The sequence below is a fragment of the Phyllopteryx taeniolatus genome, chromosome 15 (genome assembly GCF_024500385.1).
Source record: "Phyllopteryx taeniolatus isolate TA_2022b chromosome 15, UOR_Ptae_1.2, whole genome shotgun sequence".
NCBI classification, from domain to species: Eukaryota; Metazoa; Chordata; class Actinopteri; order Syngnathiformes; family Syngnathidae; genus Phyllopteryx; species Phyllopteryx taeniolatus.
Genome location: NC_084516.1, coordinates 20526853 through 20549506, shown reverse-complemented (window position 1 = coordinate 20549506; position 22654 = coordinate 20526853). Strand labels below are relative to the sequence as shown.

Here is a 22654-nt window from a genome sequence, read left to right as displayed (position 1 = left end):
AGTGGAAGGGGCTGTGTTGCAATTTTGCCTGGATTTCCTGAGGTCGGTCAAGCTGACCTACAGATTGTATTGGTTCCACAGTATTGCACTTTTTTGGGGGTGAAAATATCAAAAGCGAGATCGTGGCTGGAAAAGCAATGACGTGGCAATATTGCACATAAAGCGTCATATTTCTCTGATGTTATTCCTTTATGCTCGTGATGCCATCAATTAACCAATGTCAGGGTGATTTCTGGCAGCTCGTAAAGTGCCGGCCTCCCGGCCGGGTAACGGCATCTCGCGGCATACTTTGATCTTGTTGCACGTGTAAGCATTGGAGCCTTTTTGTCTCCCCAGGACTCCCTCCATCACAAGCGCTCTCAGCTCCTCAGTCAAACGGAGGACGCGTGGGAACTGAAGGAAAACCTGGACCGGCGCCAGCGCGTCGTTCAGGCCATCTTGCGAGGCTACCTCACCGAACCCCAGCTCCGAGACTACCGCCGATTTGTCAGCGCCAAACCCTCCCTCCTGATTCGCCAACGGAACCTCGACGACCTCATACATCAGCGCCAGGAGCAGCTCACGAGGCTGGCGGAGACCCTCCCGCCAGAGCTGGCGGTGGCTCAGGATCGCTCGAGAGGATCTTTGCGTTTGTCCCCGAGCCCCGACTCTTGCTCCTCTGCCTTCCCGCGGCTGCTTTCCTCCTCTCCGATCGCGGCCAGGTCCGCCGCAGTGACGTCGCTGTAACGTCACGAAGCGGCAGCTGTGTAGAAACTAAAAGCCAACTGGGAATTGGGGAAGTGGGCCCGATCTTACTGAATCTATGCACACAGTATGTCACACATGAAGCAAGCAAACACTGTTATGTGCCTCGTTCTATTCGCACCTGACTGAGAAATAATAACACATTTGCCCAACTGCTGCCATTTTGATGGACTCTGTGAAGGTTGAAAAGTAACTGGCCAAAACATACAAGATCATTTGTTTTTCATCCATCCATTTTTCTGTCGCGCTTCTCCTCACGCGGGTCGCGGGCGTGCCGGAGCCCATCCCGGCTGTCATCGGGCAGGAGGCGGGGCACGCACACCCTGAACCGGTTGCCAGCCGATATCGCAGGGCACATACAAACAAACAAACAAGCATTCGCACTCACGGTCACGCCTACGGGCAATTTAGAGTCTCCAATGAATGCATGTTTTTTTTTGGGGGGGGGGGGCGAAGGCACGACGGGGAGAACGTGCAAACTCCACACAGGCGGGGCCGGGGATCGAACCCCGGGTCCTCGGAGCTGTGAGGCTGACGCTCTAACCGGTCGTCCGCCGTGCCGCCCATTAGTTTTTTTTAATAAGGGTCATTTTCTTCCAACTTTTTGAGGAAATGCTTGCTTGACACGTTAACTTGCGATATTTTTCCGAGTTAAGACAACGGCTGCAAAGCCTTCCATGTGAAATGTGGAAAATCTTTCGACTTTCCCTCAGACAGAATATTCAGTACATGACAGAGGAGAAGGAGGGACTGTTCCTAAAATGCTGTGAATACCGTGAGAATTCGGTGTCTCATTTCGGTAACTCAACTAGATAAGCATGTTTGCTGGTGGCCAAAGACAAAATCGTAACAATAGGAAATTGAATGCCACTTATTTGTAGGCTGAAAGGCTTGATGTCAAAGGAGGAGGAGTCCAAAGATTTGGATGGATACAATGTGGACCGCTGTTTTGTTTCATATTTACACTTTTTTGGGGTGGCCCTAACCCTTATGGATAATAATATAAATCACAAAATAAGCCGGTTTTCACATTTGAGCCTCCATTATGATTACAGATTTAAGGATATAATCATTGTCGTCATGAACGGTTCTCGGTCTCGTAATTCATTCAACGGACTATTGGGGCTACTCCTTTCAGAGCCCGTTGTCTTAAGAACCCACCAGCACAATGTCATTCATTCTATAATATCAAATAGTAGCTATCCTATTTGTCGTCAAACAATTGGAATGGAAATGTTGGCCATAGAAAAGAAGGTTTTTAAGGTTATCTCCCGGTGAGGTGACTTTTTCGAGGCCGCCTCCCTCACGTTATCCGATGTCAGATAGAAGTGAAGCGCGACATCCTTTATCGAGGCAGCAGTGCGGACTTTTGAAAAGTCATTTTCACAACTTGAGTACACGTTTTATCAGGAGGGCAATATTTTATCCTGTTTTTCCTCGCTCTCTCTCTCTTTTACTTTGGAGAGCACATATCACACACATCACACTCACTTTTGGATGTATTCCTCGTAGGCACAACAGATTATCCCAGATGTGTTTTGCCGGTTGACCTATGAAAGATGGATGATTGGAAAAATACTCCTGATGGGGTTTTTTTTGCTAAATAAATATATTTTGTAAATGCTGCCAGTGGTGCTGTCAAATCTAATGTGCAGTGCTTCACTACTGCTTTAGGATCCAATACATGAATTGGATTAAAAGTCTACCTTCATGAAATGAATAATGCGCACTTTTGATCGACCACGTCAGAGGTATGTATTTAACACCGAGTTAGTTAGATAGAGAGATCAAATGTGCAGTACGTTTTAGCATAACTATATGGCACATATACTAAAGAAAAGCAAGTTGTGCAAAAAGTACCGAAACAGTGAACATTTGGAAGTGTATCCTAATTCAAAAGGTCGAAGTTCACCTGTAAAGGTCATAGTGCACTTTGGGTTCATCTTGAAATTCCACCCGCAAGCCGAATACACCAAATGTGTGTGTGTGTGTTTATATACACGATTACCAATGAATCCTGCTCGTCTACAGTATTGTGCATATATTATAGTATCTCTCGCGAGAGGGAAGCGAAAAGTCACAAAAATGTGTGCGCAACAGTAAAAACGACGTTTGTGTTCGCGTTCACCTGCAAGAATGCGGAGTGCGCAGAAGGGGTTAAATACCTGCGGTGGGCGGGGCCTCGCTCCTCTGACACTCAACCAACTGCCGACCTTCGAAACCAACGACGAGATAAGACGCCAAGCGACATGGACACAGATTTCACTCAAGAGTCGGTTTTGCATTTTCTCCAGAGGAGAGGAGGCTCGGTGAGAAATGCCGACTTGCTTCTGCACTTCAGGGGCTTCCTCCGGGACCATGCCGACCAGGTTCGGAACCGCGAACTCTTCAAGAAGTTCGTCAACTGCGTGGCCACGGTCAAGCGGGAGCGCGGGGTCTCGCATGTCGTTCTCAGGAAGCCGTTCCGGGCTTCCGGGTCGTCCGCCGAACCTCCGCCCGCCGAGGCTGCCTTGAACCCGGCTCGGAGCGAAGAGAAACCCTTTCCCCGAAAGGAGCCGAGAGAACCTGACGGCAAAAGCGTCCTACCGGCGGCTGCTATCCTACTCGACAACAACAACGGAGACACCGATTCGAACGTTACGAGAGCGGAAGCGGTTGCGGCTGCGGCTGCGGGTCACGCTCAGATCTCAGCGAAAAGCCAACCGAGGCCCCGAGGGATCCCGCAGCATCCTGCTATGAGCCAGAGCCAGAGCCAGAGCCTCCCCCAAGGGGGTCCCTCGAAAGCCTCGGTCCAACATGGAGGAAGCAGCCAGCAGGCGTCACCCCCAGAAACCCCCAAAGGCAACCCGAGTCTGCCTGGTGTCAGCCTTCATGCTCAGGCACGCCGCCCCAGATACAGGCACAGCTACAAAACTGCAGTCTCCTGTGAGGATGAGGATGAGGACGAGGACGAGGACGAGGACGATGACGAGGGGCTCAAAATGGAGCCGAGTACATCAGGAGGAGTTAGACCCCTCAGCGGTCTCCTTGAATCCCCAGCTGCCTCCAGCATAGATCAGCCCGTTGCCTCGTCATCACCAGAGAGGGCGCTTCCGAAGATTTGCGTCCAGACTGACGCGGAGGCGCAGGTGCTCCATCCCCCCCCCCGCGTGGAGTTTGGAGCCAGGGCTCCAGCTAAGTGGACGCCACGTGGGACCAAGGGTGGTTCCTGTTTCTCCCCCCGGAGAGGCTGTGCCCGCAGAGCCCCGCGTTCCGTCTCCACGTAGCGCCGAAGAGGAGGAGAGACGGTACTCGCGGCCTCCGGGTTTTGCCTCGCAGCGCGGACACGGATGGAGTCCAAATGAAAGGGCGTGGCTGTCGAGCAGCCACGACAGCATCTTCTCCTTCTCCCATCCGTCCGGCAATGGGTGGGCAGTTACGGAATCGGGGAGATGCGGCAACACTGAGAAACAACATTTGGTAGCAGGTAAGGCTGCAAACGGATTCCCAACCGGTGGGTCGTGGAGCCATTTCGGGTCAAATAATATTACAGGGGGAGCCTCCGTTTACAATGCCACCGACAGATTTACACAAGTTACACGAGATGTTGTCGCGCATCGGATTGCTTTAGATTATCGGCCTAGAAGGGTTTTTCATACAAATATTTCGTCCCCGCGCTAGCGGTGAGGGTTAGCGTTCCGACTTGCATACAAATCCAGTCGCACCGTAGCAGTGAAACATCGAACGGGAGTTGACCGGCTTGCGTCCAAACATCACCAGCGCTCGGGCCGTCGCTGCAACTTCCGGCCTCGCGCAATTACAAATTCCTTCGGTGGTTTTATAGCATCATCATAAAAACTGCTACAGTGGCTTTGGTCTCCAGCCTTCATTTACTAAAAAGAACAACTATTGCTGTTGTCCTTTCCTAAAAAGAAGAGATCAATGCCAAGATACTCATTTTCGTACAGGCAGTTGCCATGTTCATCCTCAGTTTCTTAGCGAGGTACTCGGAACATGTAAATGTGTAGGTATGTTGACAAACAAACGTATACAACAGTTTCGAACCAATGAGAAGAAGAAGTGAAGGGTTTCCCAACCACGACCGAGCCAAGGCACATTTTTTACATTGGGCATTTTTGAAATCTCACGGCACACCGCCAAACAAAAATGTCCCCCAAAAAAAGTATATAGTGCTGCGATGTGGAGGATCATGTCTCAGTTTACTCTCAAATCTATCGACTCCGTGTGAAATCTGAGCACGAGATATTATTCTGCTGTATGAACGAAAGGGTAATTGGACCTTCTGTGTGTCCCGATACATCGCCGCCATAGATGGATGACCAACGATACGTTATTTGTAGTCAATTCAATTCAAATGAAAGCTGGATGCTCCTTTCACATCTCAGGCACACTGGTGGGGAATCGCTTCAGGAATGTCCAGTTCGAGGGCATCCGGGCTGTCGGAGGCAATGATCCCATTCCATTTCATTTGGCCTAAAAATAGGATTTATTACTGCAAATATTATTACTGACTGCGCCCGCGCGGCCCAGACAGAGACGACGAGAACGGTAGCACGGCAGACGCGGAAAGCGACTGCATGGAAGTTGACTTAAAGATGGAGAAACGCGACGATGAAACAAAACATAAAGGCTTCATACATCCATTCATCCGTCCATTTTCCGAGCCGCTTCTCCTCACGCGGGTCGCGGGCGTGCCGGAGCCTATCCCGGCTGTCATCGGGCAGGAGGCGGGGCCCGCCCTGAACCGGTTGCCAGCCAATCGCAGGGCACACACGAACAAACGACCATAACTTCAAAAATGGTTCAGTTGCTAAGATTTGTTGAGGTCAAATTGTCTGGGACTTCACTGTTGGTTCTCAAAATGATCAACGGAAAAGAGGAAACTCGGACTTTTTATTTTGATCAAGTTATGCACTTTACTTGAGCATGTATAACGTTCTCTTTTGATTTACTTGCTCTTATTTTGAAATTCAGTGCTACCTTTATTGAGTTAATGAGAGAACATGACACAGTTTTGCTGATAATTTCGATGACCCGGGCAGAATTTGTAATACACAATAAAGGAATTCATTCAACTCTAGAAAGGTTAATAAATGTAATTTTGTCAATTCACACCATTGTTGTAGGAGAAGTGCAAAGCCATGTCAAAAGCTACGTTTTGTGTATGTTGGCCGCACAAACGTGGAGGACGTGGCGCAAATGGCTCCCGGCCCGTAGGTAGGACACCGCTGCTGTAGAAGAAGTGCAAAGCCGTGTCAGAGCTTGTGTTTAATATAAGTGGACCGCGCAAACGTAGAGGAGGGGCCGCACATGGCCCCCCGGCCATAGGGTGGACACCGCTGCTGTAGGAGTGCAAAAGTATGCCCCATGCAGATGCGGGAGAAAGGCTCCACATCTGTACATCTGTCACTTCCCGTTTGGTGGTCATTACGTTATTGCTGGTCTCGTGGCGCTACGTGTGTCCAAATCTTCGCAGGAGTGTCAAACGGACTGCGAGGAACTATAAGCATGTCCTGTTTTGTGGGGACACTAGACAAGTGAAGGTTGTTTTTGTACATCTGGGGTTGCGACGTGTCTGCGGTTTTTGTAGGCGTAGGTGAAACGGACCACAGATAAGACTCGGATTACCTTTTAGCCTTTTCTGTTTGGTCGCAAAATTTGAAGTGCAAAGTTTGTAGCCCCGCCCCCGTCATGTGGAATGGTAAAAGAAAAAGATTTTGATAACTTTTCATGTCTCGGGTCTTGAGAAGGTACTGACCAAGTTTGAAGTCAATCGGATGAAACCTGTAGGAGAAGTTTGCGAGTGTGACACCTGTCCATTTTTCAAAACTGTACATGGAAAGAGGTCGTAGGTCACTTTTTGTTAGGTTTAGGACATGGGTTGTGATTACATTTTTTTTGTAGGTGTCGAGATGCTACACGTTCCCGCCAAGTTTTGTACGTTTAGGTGTGACGTACAACGAACGAATGGGTCTTTGATGAACTGTAAGTGGACACCAGCAATTGTCCTAAAAGGGTCAAACTGTACATTTACAAGGTCATAGGTCACCTCCTGTTGGGTTTAGGCTATGCCTTGTTTTGAAGTTTTTGTACGTCTGGGGTTCCCACATGTCTGCTAATTTGAAATGTACTACGAATAAGACTTGAATTAACTGAATGCGTTTTGTGGCAACATTTGAAATGCAAAGTTTGAAGCCGTGGCACGGTAGCCGACTGGTTAGCACATCTGCCTCACAGTTCTGAGGACTAGGGTTCAAATCCGGCCTCATCTGTGTAGAGTTTGCATGTGTGGGTTTTCTCCGGGTACTCTGGTTTCCTCCCACATCCCAAAATATGCACGGGAGTTGAATTGCAGACTCTATATTGCCCGTAGGTGTGAAAGTGACAGCGAGTGGTTGTTTGTTTACAAGCCCAATTCCAATGAAGTTGGCACGTTGTGTTAAACATAAATAAAAACAGAATACAGTGATTTTCAAATCATGTTCAACCTATATTTCATTGACAAAGACAAGATATTTCATGTTCAAACTGATCAACTTGATTGTTTTTAGCAAATAATCCTGAACTTAGAATTTTATGGCTGCAACACGTTCCAAAAAAGCTGGGACAGGCAGGTGGCAAAAAAGACGGAGAAAGTTGAGGAATGCTCATGAAACACCTGTTTGGAACGTCCCACAGGTGAACGGGTGGGTGCCGTGATTGGCTAGAAAAGGAGCTTCCCTGAATGGCTCAGTCAATCACAAGAATGATCTTTATTTGCCAAGTATGTCCCAAAAAACACACAAGGAATTTCTCCGGTAGTTGGAGCCGCTCTAGTACGACAACAGACGGTCAATTGACAGAGAACAACACTTTGGAGACATAAAGACATTGACGACAAAAAAAACAGTCACTGAGCAATAAAGGGTTGCTAGTTATCTGGTAATGTCAGTACATTCTTTTTTTTTTTTTGGACAATTGTGCAAAAAGATGCAGAGTCCTCAAGCACTTGGAGCAGTCCGAATGACTAATATTGCAATAGTCCGGTGCAATGACCATGAGGCGGGCGAGGTTCACCTCTTTGTGAACAAGTGCGTGAGAAAATAGTCCAACAGTTTAAGGACAATGTTCCTCAATGTACAATTGCAAGGAATTGAGGGATTTCATCATCTACGGTCCATAATATCATCCAAAGGTTCAGAGAAATCACTGCATGTAAGCGGCAAGGCCGAAAACCAACATTGAACGCCCGTGACCTTCGATCCCTCAGGCGGCACCGCATCAAAAACCGACATCAATGTGTAAAGGATATCAGCACATGGGCTCAGGAACACTTCAGAAAACCAATGTCAGTCAATACAGTTGGGCGCTACATCCGTAAATGCAACTTGAAAGTCTACTATGCAAAGCAAAAGCCATTTATCAACAACACCCAGAAACGCCGCCGGCTTCTCTGGGCCCGACTGATGCAAAGTGGAAAAGTGTTTTGTGGTCCGACGAGTCCACATTTCAAATTGTTTTTGCAAATTCCTCGGGGCCAAAGAGGAAAAGAACATCCGGACTGTTATGGACCCAAAGTTCAAAAGCCAGCATCCGTGATGGTATGGGGCTGTGTTAGTGCCAATGGCATGGGGAACATAAACATCTGTGAAGGCACCATTAATGCTGAATACCTTTCAGCATTAAAACATACAGGTTTTGGAGAAACATATGCTGCCATCCAAGCAATGTCTTTTTCATGGACGCCCCTGCTTATTTCAGCAAGACAATGCCAAACCACATTCTGCGTGTGTTACAACAGCGTGGCTTCGTAGTAAAAGAGTGAGTGCAGGTACTAGACTGGCCTGCCTGGAGTCCAGACCTGTCTCCCATTGAAAATGTGTGGCGCATTATGAAGCATAAAATACGACAACGGAGACCCCGGACTGTTGAACAGCTGAAGCTGTACATCAAGCAGGAATGGGAAAGAATTCCACCTACAAAGCTTCAACAATGAGTGTCCTCAGTTCCCAAACGTTTATTGAATGTTGTTCAAAGAAAAGGTGATGTAACACAGTGATAAACATGACCCTGCCCCAGACATATTTTAGTAAAAATAAAAGACAGAATTTGAAATATTTTGTATATATCATGATCCAAAACCTGTATGTACCTTTCAGCATGAATGGTGCCTTCGCAGATGTGTACGTTACCCATGCCATTGGCACTAACACAGCCCCATACCATCACGGATGCTGGCTTTGGAACTTTGTGTCCATAACAGTCCGGACGGTTCTTTTCCTCTTTGGCCCGGAGGACACGACGTCCACAATTTCCCAAAACAATTTGAAATGTGGACTCGTCGGACCACAAAACACTTTTCCACTTTGCATCAGTCGGTCGGGCCCAGAGAAGCCGGCGGCGTTTCTGGGTGTCGTTGAGAAATGGCTTTTGCTTTGCATTGTAGACTTTCAAGATGCACTTACGGATGTACACATTTACACATTGATGTCGGTTTTTGATGCGGTGCCGCCTGAGGGATCGAAGGTCACGGGCATTCAATGTTGGTTTTGGGCCTTGCCGCTTCCATGCAGTGATTTCTCCAGATTCTCTGAACCTTTGGATGGTATTATGGACCTTAGATGATGAAATCCCTCAATTCCTTGCAATTGTACGTTGAGGAACATTTTCCTTAAACTGTTCGACTATTTTATCATCTACATGTTCACAAAGAGGTGGACCTCGCCCCATCTTTGCTTGTGAATGACTGAGCCATTGAGGGAAGCTCCTTTTCTAGCCAATCACGGCACCCACCTGTTCACCTGTGGGACGTTCCAAACAGGTGTTTCATGAGCATTCCTCAACTTTCTCCGTCTTTTTTGCCACCTGCCTGTCCCAGCTTTTTTGGAACATGTTGCAGCCATCAAATTCTAAGTTCATGATTATTTGCTTAAACACAATCAAGTTTATCAGTTGGAACATGAAATATCTTGTCTTTGTCGTGTATTGAATGAAATATAGGTTGAACATGATTTGCAAATGGTTGCATTCTGTTTGTATTTATGTTTAACACAACGTCCCAACTTCATTGGAATTGGGCTTGTGTATGTGCTCTGCGATTGGATGACGACCAGTTCAGGGTGTAACCCGCCTCTCGGCCAGAGTCAGCTGGGATAGCCTCCGGCATGCGCATGAGCTCGGGCCCAGAGAAGCCCAAGTGAGGATAAGCGGTTTGGAAAATGGATGGGTAGAAGTTTGAAGCCCCACCCTGCTCATATACTATGGCCAATGTGCTAATATGCATCCATTTTCAAGACCGCTTCACCTCAAAGGGTCATGGGCAGGCTGGAGCATATCCCAGATGACTGGGCGCCAGGCAGGGCACTGTTCATTTTTTTTGTTTGTAAAAATAGTTTTACGAAGCCCTCTTGTCTTAACATGTTCTTATGGCGGAATGCTGTGTTCCAGACTGCTGGGAGGTAGGATTTCGACTACTTGCAACTCCCAAGTTACAACAGCTGTATGCTGTTGCAAATGTCAGCTTGTCCCATTTTTAAAATTGACGTTTGCATTCAAAATCGGTGCTGCTATTGATATCAGAATAAAAATCATCTTTATTTGCCAAGTATGTCCAAAAACACACAAGGAATTTGTCTCCGTTAGTCGGAGCCGCTCGAGTACGACAACAGACAGAGATTGACAGAGAACTCTTTTGAGACATAAAGACACAAAAAACAGTAAAAGGTTACTAGTAATGTGGTAATGCTGGCACAATTTATTTGATTTATTTATGAATTTTTTGGGCAATGTGCAAAAAGATGCAGAGTCCTCTTGCAATGAGAGCAGTTTGAAATGACTAATAGAATAATAGTCCGGTGCAAAGGGCGCAGAGACTTCAGGAAATGTACCCAGTTTCAAGTGACTAGTAGCGCGATAATCTGGGACAATGTCGATTGTGCAAATGTTGCAGATGCTACTCTGGCACATGAGTGGCCAGTATTGGTCAACAACAGATATGCAAATAGTGCAGCGTGGTGAGACGACTACAGTGTGTGTGCGTGTGCGCCCGCATAGTGTACAACGAACCTTAGGATTGTCCTCTTTAGACAAACTCGAAGTAGTGACTCTTTCCAGTTTAAGTATGCCGATCCCTCATCAGAGTCGTCAGCGTCCATTGTGTTTGCGCCGCTGGCTGCTTGACTATGAGCGTCACGAGATGTCATTGCCCCACACTGCTCCGTTTGCAAATATTGCACCTTTTTTCGATATTGTAATGAGTCGTCGTGTGCATTTTAGTTAAGAGCATAGTGTGTTTCGTCCGTTTTATTCGTCATTACTAAAACAAAGGCTGAACAATCTTTTCAGCAGTTTTGATTGTCCGTTGCAGTCGGAGTTTGTCCCTTTTTGTAGCAGCACCGAACCAGACTGTGATGGAAGAACACAGGACCGATTCGATGACCGATGTGTAGAACTGCCTCAACAGCTCCTGTGGAAGGCCGTGCTTCTTCAGAAGCCGCAGGGAGTACATCCTCTGCTGGGCCTTTTTGAGGATGGACTTGATGTTGATCTCCCACTTCAGGTCCTGAGAGACTGTAATTCCCAGGAACTCGAAGGTCTCGACGGTTGACACAAGGCAGCTGGACATCGTGAGGGGCAGCTGTGGCGAAGGATGCCTCCTGAAGTCCACCATCATCTCTACAGTCTCGAGCGTGTTCAGCTCCAGGTTGTGTCGGCCGCACCCCAGCTCCAGCTACTTCCTGTCGATACGCAGACTCGTCACAGTCAGATAACTGTGGTGTCGTCTGCAAACGTCAGGATTTTGACAGCCGCAAAGAGAGAGAGAGAGAGAAGAGCAGCGGAGAGAGGACACAACCTTGGGGTGCCCCAGTGCTGTTGGTGCGTGTAGATGAGGTGACGTCCCCCGGCCTCACCTGCTGTCTCCTGCCCGTCAGGAAGCTGTAAATGGCAGTCGAGACGCTGAGCTGGTGAAGCTTGGAGGAGAGGAGTTCGGGGATGATGGTGTTGAACTCCGAGCCGAAGTCCACGAACAGGATCCTCGCGTAGGTCCCCGCGCTGTCGAGGTGTTCTAGGATGAAGTGCAGTCCCGTGTTGACTGCATCATCCGCAGACCTGTTTGCTGGGTAGGCAAACTGCAGGGGGTCCAGCAGGGGACCTGTGACGCTCTTGAGGTGGTCCAGCAAAGTTCAAAGGACTTCATGACCACAGATGTCAGGGCGACAGGCCTGTAGTCATTCAGACCCGAGATTGCTGGTTTCTCGGGGACTGGGATGATGGTGGAGCGTTTGAAACAGGATGGTACTTCACACAGTTCCAGAGATCTATTGAAGATCTGTGTGAAGACTGGAGCGCCGACATATCGATTTGCACCGGGTTTGCGAGTAGGAACTCTGACTTGCCAGTTCAAATCACAGTCAAAGCTCTGACGCAGCTGCATTTCAACTGGATCCTTAACTTGCAATGCCAGAGAATAGATACTTATGCATTTTTATAAAGCTGCTTGTCCACAACCCTCTTTCATATCAATACGAAACTTTTTGATGCCGATGGTTCAATTCTTGAACACAACAAGATTTGTAGATTATGTTTTAAAGAGACAAGAAAAAGTCGGCCTTGTAGGAAACACGCCATTGCAACATGTCACGACATGATTTGATCTTTATGTGATCAGGTGGTCCTGCCAATGCCTTTAAAGCTCAGGTCCTCCAACGACACCCTCGGGCAAAACTTGGATATATTCTGCCTCACCCTGACCCGAGGGTCACAGCACCCTGGCATCACTCCACAGGCAATCTCCGAGAGAAACGGGCATCTCCAGCCCGTGGGCCACCATTGCAACGTCACTCCTCTGACCATCTTAACCAGCAGTCTGTGTCCAGAGGAGTTTCATGGCACCATTCCTCAGGTCAGCATTTTACTCATTGTGTGACTCAAAATCTGTCGACTGAGACCTTTTTACATTCCAGTAAGGTTCTAGCAAATGAATGATGTTGCTTGTGACGAGTGTACAGTATTGGAAACTGTAATTGCATGAATGTCCATCTCACAGGCGATCTCTACGACGACCACGAATCGAGTGACCGCTCCGCCTCGTCGCCGGCACCGCGTCGGCGCCCGACGCTCGCCAGCCACATCAGCAGTAAGTTGAAAGGCAGGATGTGCCGCAGCATGGGCGGGGACCTCGACCGACTCCTCCAGGAGGAAGAGGCGGCGGCTCGAAGCGGCGCAGGAGGAAACGAAGCCGCCAGGCGGAGTCGCCTCCGCCGGATCTCGTCCTCGCTGAGCCTGCCCTACAACCTGTCGTCATCCTCGCTGTCATCCTCCTCCGCACCGTCTCGCTGCAACAGCCTCGCCGACTTGGCCGAGGGGCCAGAAGCGACGGGGAAGTGTCCTCCGGTAACTGCTGGTGCTCGTCATGAAAGCCCCAATAGGCAGGTAGGACAAAAAACTGCCCGAGGCAACGGCGAGAAAAGGATTTGCATTGCGACAATTCACAGTCAACCCCTGTTATTAGGGTTATAGACCAAGCCCTGCTACAAATAGCAAAGACGCAGCAGAAAAGCGACACCCCACCTATCCCAAAAGGGTTTAGAATTGCCTTTCGATACCGCAGGATGCGGCAAAGCACTACCTTTGTCGAAGTCACACAGCGCAACAGCAAATAGTGGATTTTCAAGCAATGTTAAAACATGTGCGAGAGGTCACTCGGTGATCCTAATCTGCTTTTAGGATCTCCACCAGGTCACTCGAAAATGCAGCAGAATGTAGGAAATCACATCCGTGATATCCACCATCACCATGTCATATACCACGGTGGCTAAGACCACACCCCCCAAAGTAAGAGCCTAGAATCGCCCCGGGTCACAACACAAAATTGGGCCATAGACGGTGACAATTGTTACAAATCTCCCTTTATCTTATTTTGCTATTTCATTTTGTTTTCATTATTTTGACATTACTCCAAAAAGAATCTGTACAATAATGTATTGAATCAGCCAAACGTATTCCTGAGAGCTGTTTTGCTTATCTGCTGATTGATCTTTTTTGGGAGGATGTGTGTCTTCGGGGCAGCCATCTTTCAGGTGACATACGCAGAAACATGCACGCTCGGTTCATCGAAGCCTCGTAATAGTCTAGAGATGCGAGTGTGAGCGGTCGTTTGTGTGCGCGCTGCGTGCGACGAGCTGGCAACCGGTCCAGGTTGGACCCCACCGGAGATGAGCGCACTGTAACTTAGGGATGGGTGTCGTTAAGCTTGTTAACGATACCACTGCTTTTGTAGAGCAGTAGAGCTCATCACTCCGGTACTTTAAGCCTATTCTTAGCTGTACTTTTTTGTTTAGAATAAAACAAATATCCGAATGAATGCTGTTTAATTGAAAAATACAAAAAAGCTATCAAAATAAAGCGAGGATTTACGTCAGACTCTGGTTCTGGTTTTAGGAGTGCGGTTCTTTCTCATGCGAATTGGGAGTACGGCTTTGGTCGCCATAACCGCTAGTGGCGAAGCTCGGGCCCGGGACGAGGAGAGCCTCGCTCCTCTGTGTTGCCAGTTTGTTACAAAATGACAATAATAAATAATAAGCAACAAAACTAGCAAGTTTTTGCGGGCTTATTTGAGACTTGGAGAGAGTCGTTGAAAGGGCCGAAGATCGGCCAGACTGATCGTGAGCGGCGCACGCGTGAAGCCATCGCAGGCTGCCACGCATCTAACGGAACTGCTCACGGGCAATGGGCGGATAACGAAAGAATCGCCTGGTACTGCTCGTTTAAATTGCCGCTTGATAGGTGGGACGTCTTTGCAGACTATTTTTAAATAGTCACACCATTTTCATGATGTGTTATCTTAAAGTGGAAACGAGGAACATTGCGGTACAGCGGCCGTGTCCCACGTTGCTGTCGGTGTCGTCGCTGTGATTGCGGTCCCCCGCGTTTTGCTTTTACCACCAGTCACTGGTTCCTCTGGAGCCCAGAGAACACGCCTGGCTGGTGAAAGGGGCATCGGGGGCTTGGCCGGACATCTACTCCCTGTTCAGAGAGGACGCCGCTCTTCTCAACAAACGAGACTTCATCTGCGGCTTCAGTGTTCTGCACTGGATCGCCAAACACGGCGACCACCGAGTTCTCAACACACTCTGGTAGGCTTCAGTCAGCCTTGTTCTGAGTTTCCTCGTCCACAAAGGGGGTACATCGGGATCTCTAATCTCTAAAGGGAAATGGGATCCATTTCAGGGTGGTGGTTGACCTTTGACAATTGTTTCATTAAGAAATAGCGCAAGTAGGAATTCACTGTAGCCTTCAGGAAAATTGTATCTACTAGCCAGGCAATGTGTTAAAAGAAACTTAAAAACTGTTAAGGTGTATTCAATCTTAAGAGAAAATAAATACATCTTCAAGGGGCCATGCCATATTTTCTATTTATTTTTCTCATTAGGCGGCACGGTGGCCGACCGGTTAGAGCGCCAGCCTCACAGTTCCGAGGACCCGGGTTCGATCCCCGGCCCCGCCTGTGTGGAGTTTGCATGTTCTCCCCGTCGTGCCTGCGTGGCTTTTCTCCGGGCACGCCGCTTTCCTCCCACACCCCCAAAACATGCACATTCATTGGAGACTCTAAATTGCCCGTAAGCGTGACCGTGAGTGCGGATGCTTGTTCGTTTGTATGTTCGTATGTGCCCTGCGATTGGCTGGCAAACCAGTTGAGGGCGTAGCCCGCCTCCTGCCCGATGACGCCCGCGACCCGCGTGAGGAGAAGCGCGACAGAAAATGGATGGATGGGTTTCTCATTAATATTCGATATGTAAATAAGCTTTGCTCTGATTGGATGGCTGCTATGGCTTATTTAAATATGGAAAACAGCATTCCTCTGATTGGTCCTCGGCAACATCATGGCGGCCGTCTTATGGCGACCAAGCATTTCAGAGCAACGTTGCGTGACGCCCTTGATCGGCGATCGTGTATAGGCTGCACATAGACTTCAGTAGACTTCATCTCTTCTATTAAACCTTGAAGACATAGAGACAAAGAGTACCAATAAAGGGAGGAGCGTATTCCTACTGAGGATATGGGCGGAAATAAAAAGAGGGGTATATTGTATGTAAGCTGCAGCTCTCTATCATGCGCTCGCTCGCTCCAAACCCGGAAATGCCTTCCAGCGCTGTGTGAAAGCTCATACAGTATGTTTACAACGGCATCCTCCGTGAAATGGGCACAAACACGGCACAATTCCGCTTTGGAAATGCTGAGGAATTTCTCCCAAAATAAATTCAAGTCATTTATTCCTCAACTCCTGAGTTTGGCACAAGAAACACAAGAAGCAGTCGCGTTGTCACGCAGCCGTTTTCCCTGTGAAGAGTGGGCGTGCACCGACCATGAAGTGGGCAGGACTTGGATAGTGAGTGTCATTGCTAGGTCACATTCATTCATTCATTCATTCATTTTCCATACCGCTTCTCCGCACTAGGCTCGCTGGCGTGCCGGAGCCTATGCCTATGCCAGCTGTCTTCGGGCGAGAGGCGAGGTACACCCTGAACTGGTCGCCAGTCAATCGCAGGGCACATATAAGCAAACAACCTTTCGTATTCACATTCACGCTTTGGGGATGTGGGAGGAAAGCGGCGTGCCCGGAGAAAAGCCACGCGGGCACGGGGAAAACATGTCCGGTCCTGCGAACTGTGAGGCAGACGCTCTAACCGGTCGCTTACCGTGCCCAGGTGTAAATGTACATAATGTCATTAACCCCCCTCGTTTCTCTTCAATGAGTTGGTCCCATCGTGGGTAATCTTTTTTTGTGAGTCGTGTGTGTGTGTGTGTGTGTGTGTAAAAGTGAGGACAAGCCGTTTCTTTGACGAGGGCTGTCGCCAACTACTGGTCCGGCGTGCACATGACAGTGTTTTTAGTCGTACCACTTCTGAGAAGCCTCCTGTACTTGCGGTTTCAGGTACGGTGTTCAAAAGGCCGGTTTGGCGTTTGACATTAACGCCAGGTCATCATGCGGCCAAACGCCACTTCACATCGCCGCCATCCACGGCCACAAGAACATAATTCGCCTGCTGGTCAACAAATTCGACGCGGACGTGAAGCTGAGGGACACGGCCGGGAAGAAGCCTTGGCAGTACCTGAGCCGAAGCGCGCCGTCGGACGTCTTCCGCGTGTTGGGAGCGCCGACGCGGAACGCCGGAGGAGGGGAAGCGGGATTCCCGGTGGGAGAACACCACAGCGAACAGAAGCCGCATCACCGCCGACGCCATCGACGACATCGCCTGTCCTTCGCCTCGCCGGGAGAAAGGCCCGGGACCGCCTCTGGCGCGAAAGTCAAACGCTCGTCATCGATCGCGGCGTTCTTAAAGCACAAATCACTGGCTCGCTTTCATGGATACAAGTCCGACACATAAGTAGTGTGCAAAATACATTTTGGGCTTAGGGTTCTTTTTTTTTTTAGCTGTCTCAGCTTGACTGAACAACAGCTTCTCATCTGCCTCCTTTTTAATAATCCCCACAATTGCGGAAAGCCGTTTGAGCGTATAGTCGGGATCCTTGACATCCAGCTCCAGGTCCGTGGACCAGCATTGTCTTTTCCCTCACGACGAAGGACAACAAGGCGACCTCATCGAACGATGTCATGCTCGTAAACAGAATTCCCCACTCCGGTATGACATTTCTCCACACTAGTAGAATAACTTTGGCACGTCATTAGAGAGGAGAAACTGCACGAGTTGACATGTGCCCACTGCTTGTGCTCGATGTCAACTCGTCGAACTTTATGTCACTAAACCTGTTTGATATCCTGTCCTCACTAACAGGACCGCACAACCCTGTTACTAGTTGATGTGTACTACTAGTGACATAAGATTTGAACACTTTTTTAGCGCTTCACTAGTATCACTAGATATTAAGTGTATCCTAGTCTATAGAGTTTAACGTGGTCATCGAGAACATGGCTCAAACGGCTTTCCGTACACGATGGCAAGACTTATTCCTGCTTGGGCTTATCTAACTGTAATTCTCACACGATGAGTCATTTCCATTTTTTTAGATCTCAACGGACAGCAGACAAATTCAGCGCGAGTCAGGCGACGCGGCTTTGCCGAAGGAAAGCTTGCGCCGCGACGAAGCCTCTTGTCGTTAGTGATTCAAGCGAGTTTGCACAGCGGACGTGTCGGTGATGTTCTTCATGACGAAATGTCGATTATCTTTCAGGCTTTCACTTTCTCTCTCCCCAAGTTACACAAACATCTGTGAGGACCAACATGTAATGTTTGAAAGCATTCCTATTTTTAGGACGTCATCATTTCAGTTGCTCAACGCGGTGTGCTGAAACCCATTCGCTATCTTTCATTGGGAAATTCAACCTTTGAAAATGTGGTGCCTTGCTCTTTCTACCGTTGTTTCCATTACGGCTCGATATTGCGCTTGAGCGGAAACTCCGATGTGAAGAATGCTGGGGCCTATCCCAGTTAACTCCGGGCAAGAGGCGGCCCTGAACCGGTCCGTGCCCGTTTTGGGGATGTGGGAGGAAACCCAGGCAGGCACGCGGAGAACATGCAAACTCCACGCACGCGAGGGCGGATTTGAACCCGCAACCTCAGAACTGTGAGGTGGCTGTGCTAACCAGTCGGCCACCGTGCCCTGGTGTAAATGTACATGTGGTCATTTTCCCCACCGGCACAGATCGTCTCAGTTTTCGTCTCAACTGTACCGAACAATATTTGCATTGGTCTGTGGCGGGACAAATGAATTGAATGAAATTATTAAAGCTTTCTTTTAACCAACTGTAAAATATAGCGAGTTATTGCGTCATTTCTCAACCAATAATATGAAGGGAATCGAATGCAAACGTAGCAACGTGTTGACAGGGAAAGCGAAGGCTGCACAGCGTGTCATGACAAGTCCTCTGCTGCCATTTGTTTTGATGTTCTTTTAAAACGAGTTTAGTTCGAGGCGAAAGAAAATACTTGAAAGTTGACCTCACTCAGGCCTCCAACAAGATGTGTTGTCCCAGCTAGTGAATGTACTCCATTTTTCAAAAACCGGTTCGTCATGTTCAAGTGTCTCCAATGAGCTTTGGGCATCTGGCAGACAAACTTCTACAAGTGCCTGCGAAGATTCTTTGCCAATCCCAATGCAAACACGAGTTCTGACGCACTTAACTGGAGAGCATGAATGTGTTGTTATCATTTAGTACATCTGCAGTACTTGAGATCATAAGATGAATGATTTGCTCACAAAAAAAGTGCTTTTCAGTTCTTCTCCATCGTCCGTCCATTTTGTAACACTGGATTGGTGGCCAGTCGCTCACGAAGCACACGTTCTTACATTCGCACTCACTGCCTGAAAGTCAGCCGCACGAACCACTACACTACCAGTGACCACAATTTACTATTATAATATGTAGAAATACAAATTAAAAACGTAATGGACTTCCTTAAAAAATATATATGTATTGCAACCAATATAAAATGATTCGCCGAGCTGGGTTGTTATTGAATAATAAATTGCAGTCATTTGTATAAGACCGAAACCCCGCTCCAAATATCGAAAATCCTTGCACCCCCCAATTATAGCTCAAGGTGTTTAAGGTGTATTACTGCTGGAACACCTGAAATTCACTTCTCGGGATCACGAAAGGATTGTCCTATTTTATTACGCCGCTTGTTGACTCAACAAATGACTCCAGCAATTGCTTGAAAACGCCACGAGGTCACAGTATTGTTGTGCAAATGTCTTCCTGTTCTCTCTCAACGATGGTCTTTAAAGGGTGAGGTTTTATTTTAGAGGCGTTAACTTATCTTGAATTGTATGACGATTACGAATGGTAGCATGTTGCGTCTACAGTTAATGAATTTCAATATATTACATGTTACAGTATTGCATTATTTAATGTGTTTTTGAGCAGTTAAGCAGCACAGAAAAGTTTGCGTTCAAATTCAAGTCTGATATGTGGGTGTTCATTTGATTCCGGGCACTTTTGATTTTCCTTTTCGTCAAACCCACCACACTGTACTATGTGATGACGTGATGGTAATGACATTTCAAAGTTTTTAGCTAACTGCTATGCTGGTAGAGTTAGCTTAGATTTTTCTTTTAGCTAGCTAGTCCTGTGCAACATTTTTATAGATGATGAAATCCCTAAAGTCCTTGCATACATTGAGGAACATTTTCCTTCAACTGTTGGACTATTTTCTCACACATTGGTTCACAAAGAGGTGAACCTCGCCCCATCTTTGCTTGTGAATGACTGAGCCATTCAGGGAAGCTCCTTTTCTACCCAATCATGGCACCTGTGGGATGTTCCAAACAAGTGTTTGAGGAGCATTCCTCAACTTTCGCCGTCTTTTTTGCCACCTGCCTGTCCCGGCTTTTTTGGAACGTGTTGCAGCCATCAAATTCTAAGGTCATGATTATTTGCTAAAAACAATCAAGTTGATCAGTTGGAACATGAAATATCTTGTCTTTGTAGTGTATTCAATGAAATATAGGTTGAAGATGATTTGCAAATCATCAATCAATATTCTGTTTTTATTTATGTTACTTACTTTATTGGAATTGGGCTTGTACATCAAGGACACAAAAAGGCCCGTAATCAAATCAACACCCATATACTATTTTGATCCTCCCCTTTCACCTGGTATCGTTCTTCTTGAACCACACTTTTATTTGTAATCTCTCATATATACAGTATTTTCTGAAGGGGAAAAAAAAGTGTGCTCTGGAAAAGAGGCACCATTAAAAGCAGTTACATAGACATGGAACCATCCATCTTTGTACCGCTTCTCCTCACTAGGGTCGCAGGCGTGCTGAGGCCTAGCCCAACAATTTTCCGCGTGAGAGGCGGGACTCTCATTTGCCAGCCAATCGCAGGGCACGCATAAACAAACAACCATTCACGCCTCCGGGCAGTTCATTCTTCAATCAACCTACCGTGGATGTTTTTGGGATGTGGGAGGAAACCGGAGTGGCCGAAGAAAACCCTGCCTGCGTAGGCACGGGGAGAACATGCGAACTCCACACAGGTGAGGCCGGATTTGAACCCGGGTCCCCAGAACTGTGAGGCAGATGTGCTAACCCGTCGGCTACCGTGCCCCCTTACATAGACTTGAGGCTTGTAACTAATTTCAAACTCAAGTTTAAAAAAGTATTGGGAAAAAAAATATGCGTTGCAATCAATCAAACACAAAACAACCATTATAAGTTGTCATTGTCTTTTTATTTGCTTGTGCCATAGGGTGAGTTCAGGTAGCAGGAGCAGTCTCCCGCAGGCCCCTCCAGCAGGTAAAACAGAGCTTTTTGGAGCAATAAATGAAATTCATTCCATTTTGTCTGTGTTGAGCTCAGACAGAAGTGCACACATTTCGGATGCTTCGTTTTACGGCAAGGTATCTTAACTTGGATTTGAAATCCCTCTGGCCGACGATAACCAAATGCAATCTGGCCCCATTCTTCATACACACATCCATGTTAGTTTGATGACAATATGTTAGGGAATATGCAATCCTCCAATGCAAAACTGACTTCTCAAGTTAGCTTGGATTCTTTTTGAAAGATGACTTCTATACAGCAGTTGTCAAACTGTAACGCTTCCGTTAAAGGTGAATTGCTGCAGTTGTTTCAGTCGTGACGAAAATAGATCTCCATATATATTTGTGTTTGTTTCCTTTAGACAACTCATTTCAGTTCGAACCCAAAGCCTCAACATAACACCCTGAGAAACCTTCATTCAGTTAATCCCCTCAAAAAGCCGAGGCAAATGGCAAAAAGAGCCAGGAGGGACTTCGCTGGCATTTCATGCGTATGCCATCCAAAAGTGCTCTTTGCTAAATATTGAAAGCTGCTCTTTTTGTGTGAGGAACAGTTCATCGTCCAGACAGAAACATTCCAAAGTTGGATCGTGACACAGAGACATGAAGAGAGGAGTGGACAGTGAATACATGACAGCAAGCTTAAGGGAAAAACAAATACAAATTGACAAACAGATTACAGTAGTATTTTTGGGGGGGTAACTTTGTTGTTTTTTTTAAATATATTTACGACAAAAATATATCACTATAACAATAATAGCAGCAGCTTTGAATTTTTCGATGTTCATTTTTTTTTTTTGGGTGCGACTGTTTTCTGGCTGAAGGGGATGACGGGAACTGAGCTCGAGATTTTGGGGGACGGATTGTGCTGATCAAAACCAACTAAACCACCGATGATGTCGGACTGAATGAAGCGGAATATCTGAGAGGCTGCATTTTAGCGGAGCATCTCGGACACCGCTATCACTTTTGGGTTCGAACGATTCGTACGATGAAGTCAGCGGCGAGATGGTCGCGACGAGCACAGCACAGTCGGGCCCGCTTTCTACGAGTAACGCGCCGGCTGCAGCGGAGGGCAGGGGGAGGAGCTGCCTTCCCGTTGGCCTCCCTCCGCACTCGCATGCGAGGCGGCGGCGGTGACGCCATCTTCGTTATACAGGCGCTTGATACCGTCGAAGAAGTCGTCCACCTCCATCTCCTCCACCTGAAGACGTGGAGAGACTCGTCTACTCAGTGGACATGCTTAGGAACACTGTTAAAAAAAGTTGCCGTCGTAAAACTACATTCAAAAAGGGTTTTTATAAGCTTCTCGATATAGCAGATTTGTACCCATCAACATATTCCCAGCGATAAATGGGTTGATTCAGTTCATCAGCATTATTATCATTGTTACAATTAATGTTACAAATCCTTTTTTTCAGTGAGTCAAATATCGAAGGTTGGTCAGCCTGCATGCAATGACGCCGTAATAGTCCACACAAAATGTCGTTTTCCATTAAAAGAACAACTCAAATATGAATTCAAATAAAATGTCATTTCCAATATTGAATAAATGACCGATACACAGAAACCTTCGCCAAGTAAAATCACTCCAAACACTAATAACGCAAGCTTGCTTGCTCGCAGTCCAAATGCTGGCA

The 22654-nt window shown here is 47.4% G+C and overlaps 3 protein-coding genes across 11 annotated transcripts in view; 2 read left to right on the top strand and 1 right to left on the bottom strand.

The window, feature by feature from the left end:
* The window catches only part of shroom3 (shroom family member 3), an 83160-nt gene extending 80791 nt beyond the window's left edge, over positions 1-2369 (top strand). For all 8 annotated transcript variants that reach the window (XM_061798895.1, XM_061798892.1, XM_061798891.1 and 5 more), the window contains one exon: positions 337-2369. In XM_061798895.1, coding sequence (XP_061654879.1) covers positions 337-726 — 390 coding nt within the window. In that variant the 3' untranslated portion in view covers positions 727-2369. The remainder of the gene's footprint in view (positions 1-336) is intronic.
* Positions 2370-2467: 98 nt separating this feature from the next.
* LOC133489794 (ankyrin repeat domain-containing protein SOWAHB-like) lies at positions 2468-21455 on the top strand. The gene is given in 6 exon segments (XM_061798909.1): positions 2468-4015; positions 4017-4210; positions 12392-12625; positions 12770-13155; positions 14671-14858; positions 16658-21455. Coding segments are annotated over 6 exon segments (2478 nt in total). The 5' UTR covers positions 2468-2993; the 3' UTR covers positions 17112-21455.
* The window catches only part of ccni (cyclin I), a 16970-nt gene continuing 15217 nt past the window's right edge, over positions 20902-22654 (bottom strand). For both annotated transcript variants that reach the window (XM_061798906.1, XM_061798907.1), the window contains exon 10: positions 20902-22218. In XM_061798906.1, coding sequence (XP_061654890.1) covers positions 22060-22218 — 159 coding nt within the window. In that variant the 3' untranslated portion in view covers positions 20902-22059. The remainder of the gene's footprint in view (positions 22219-22654) is intronic.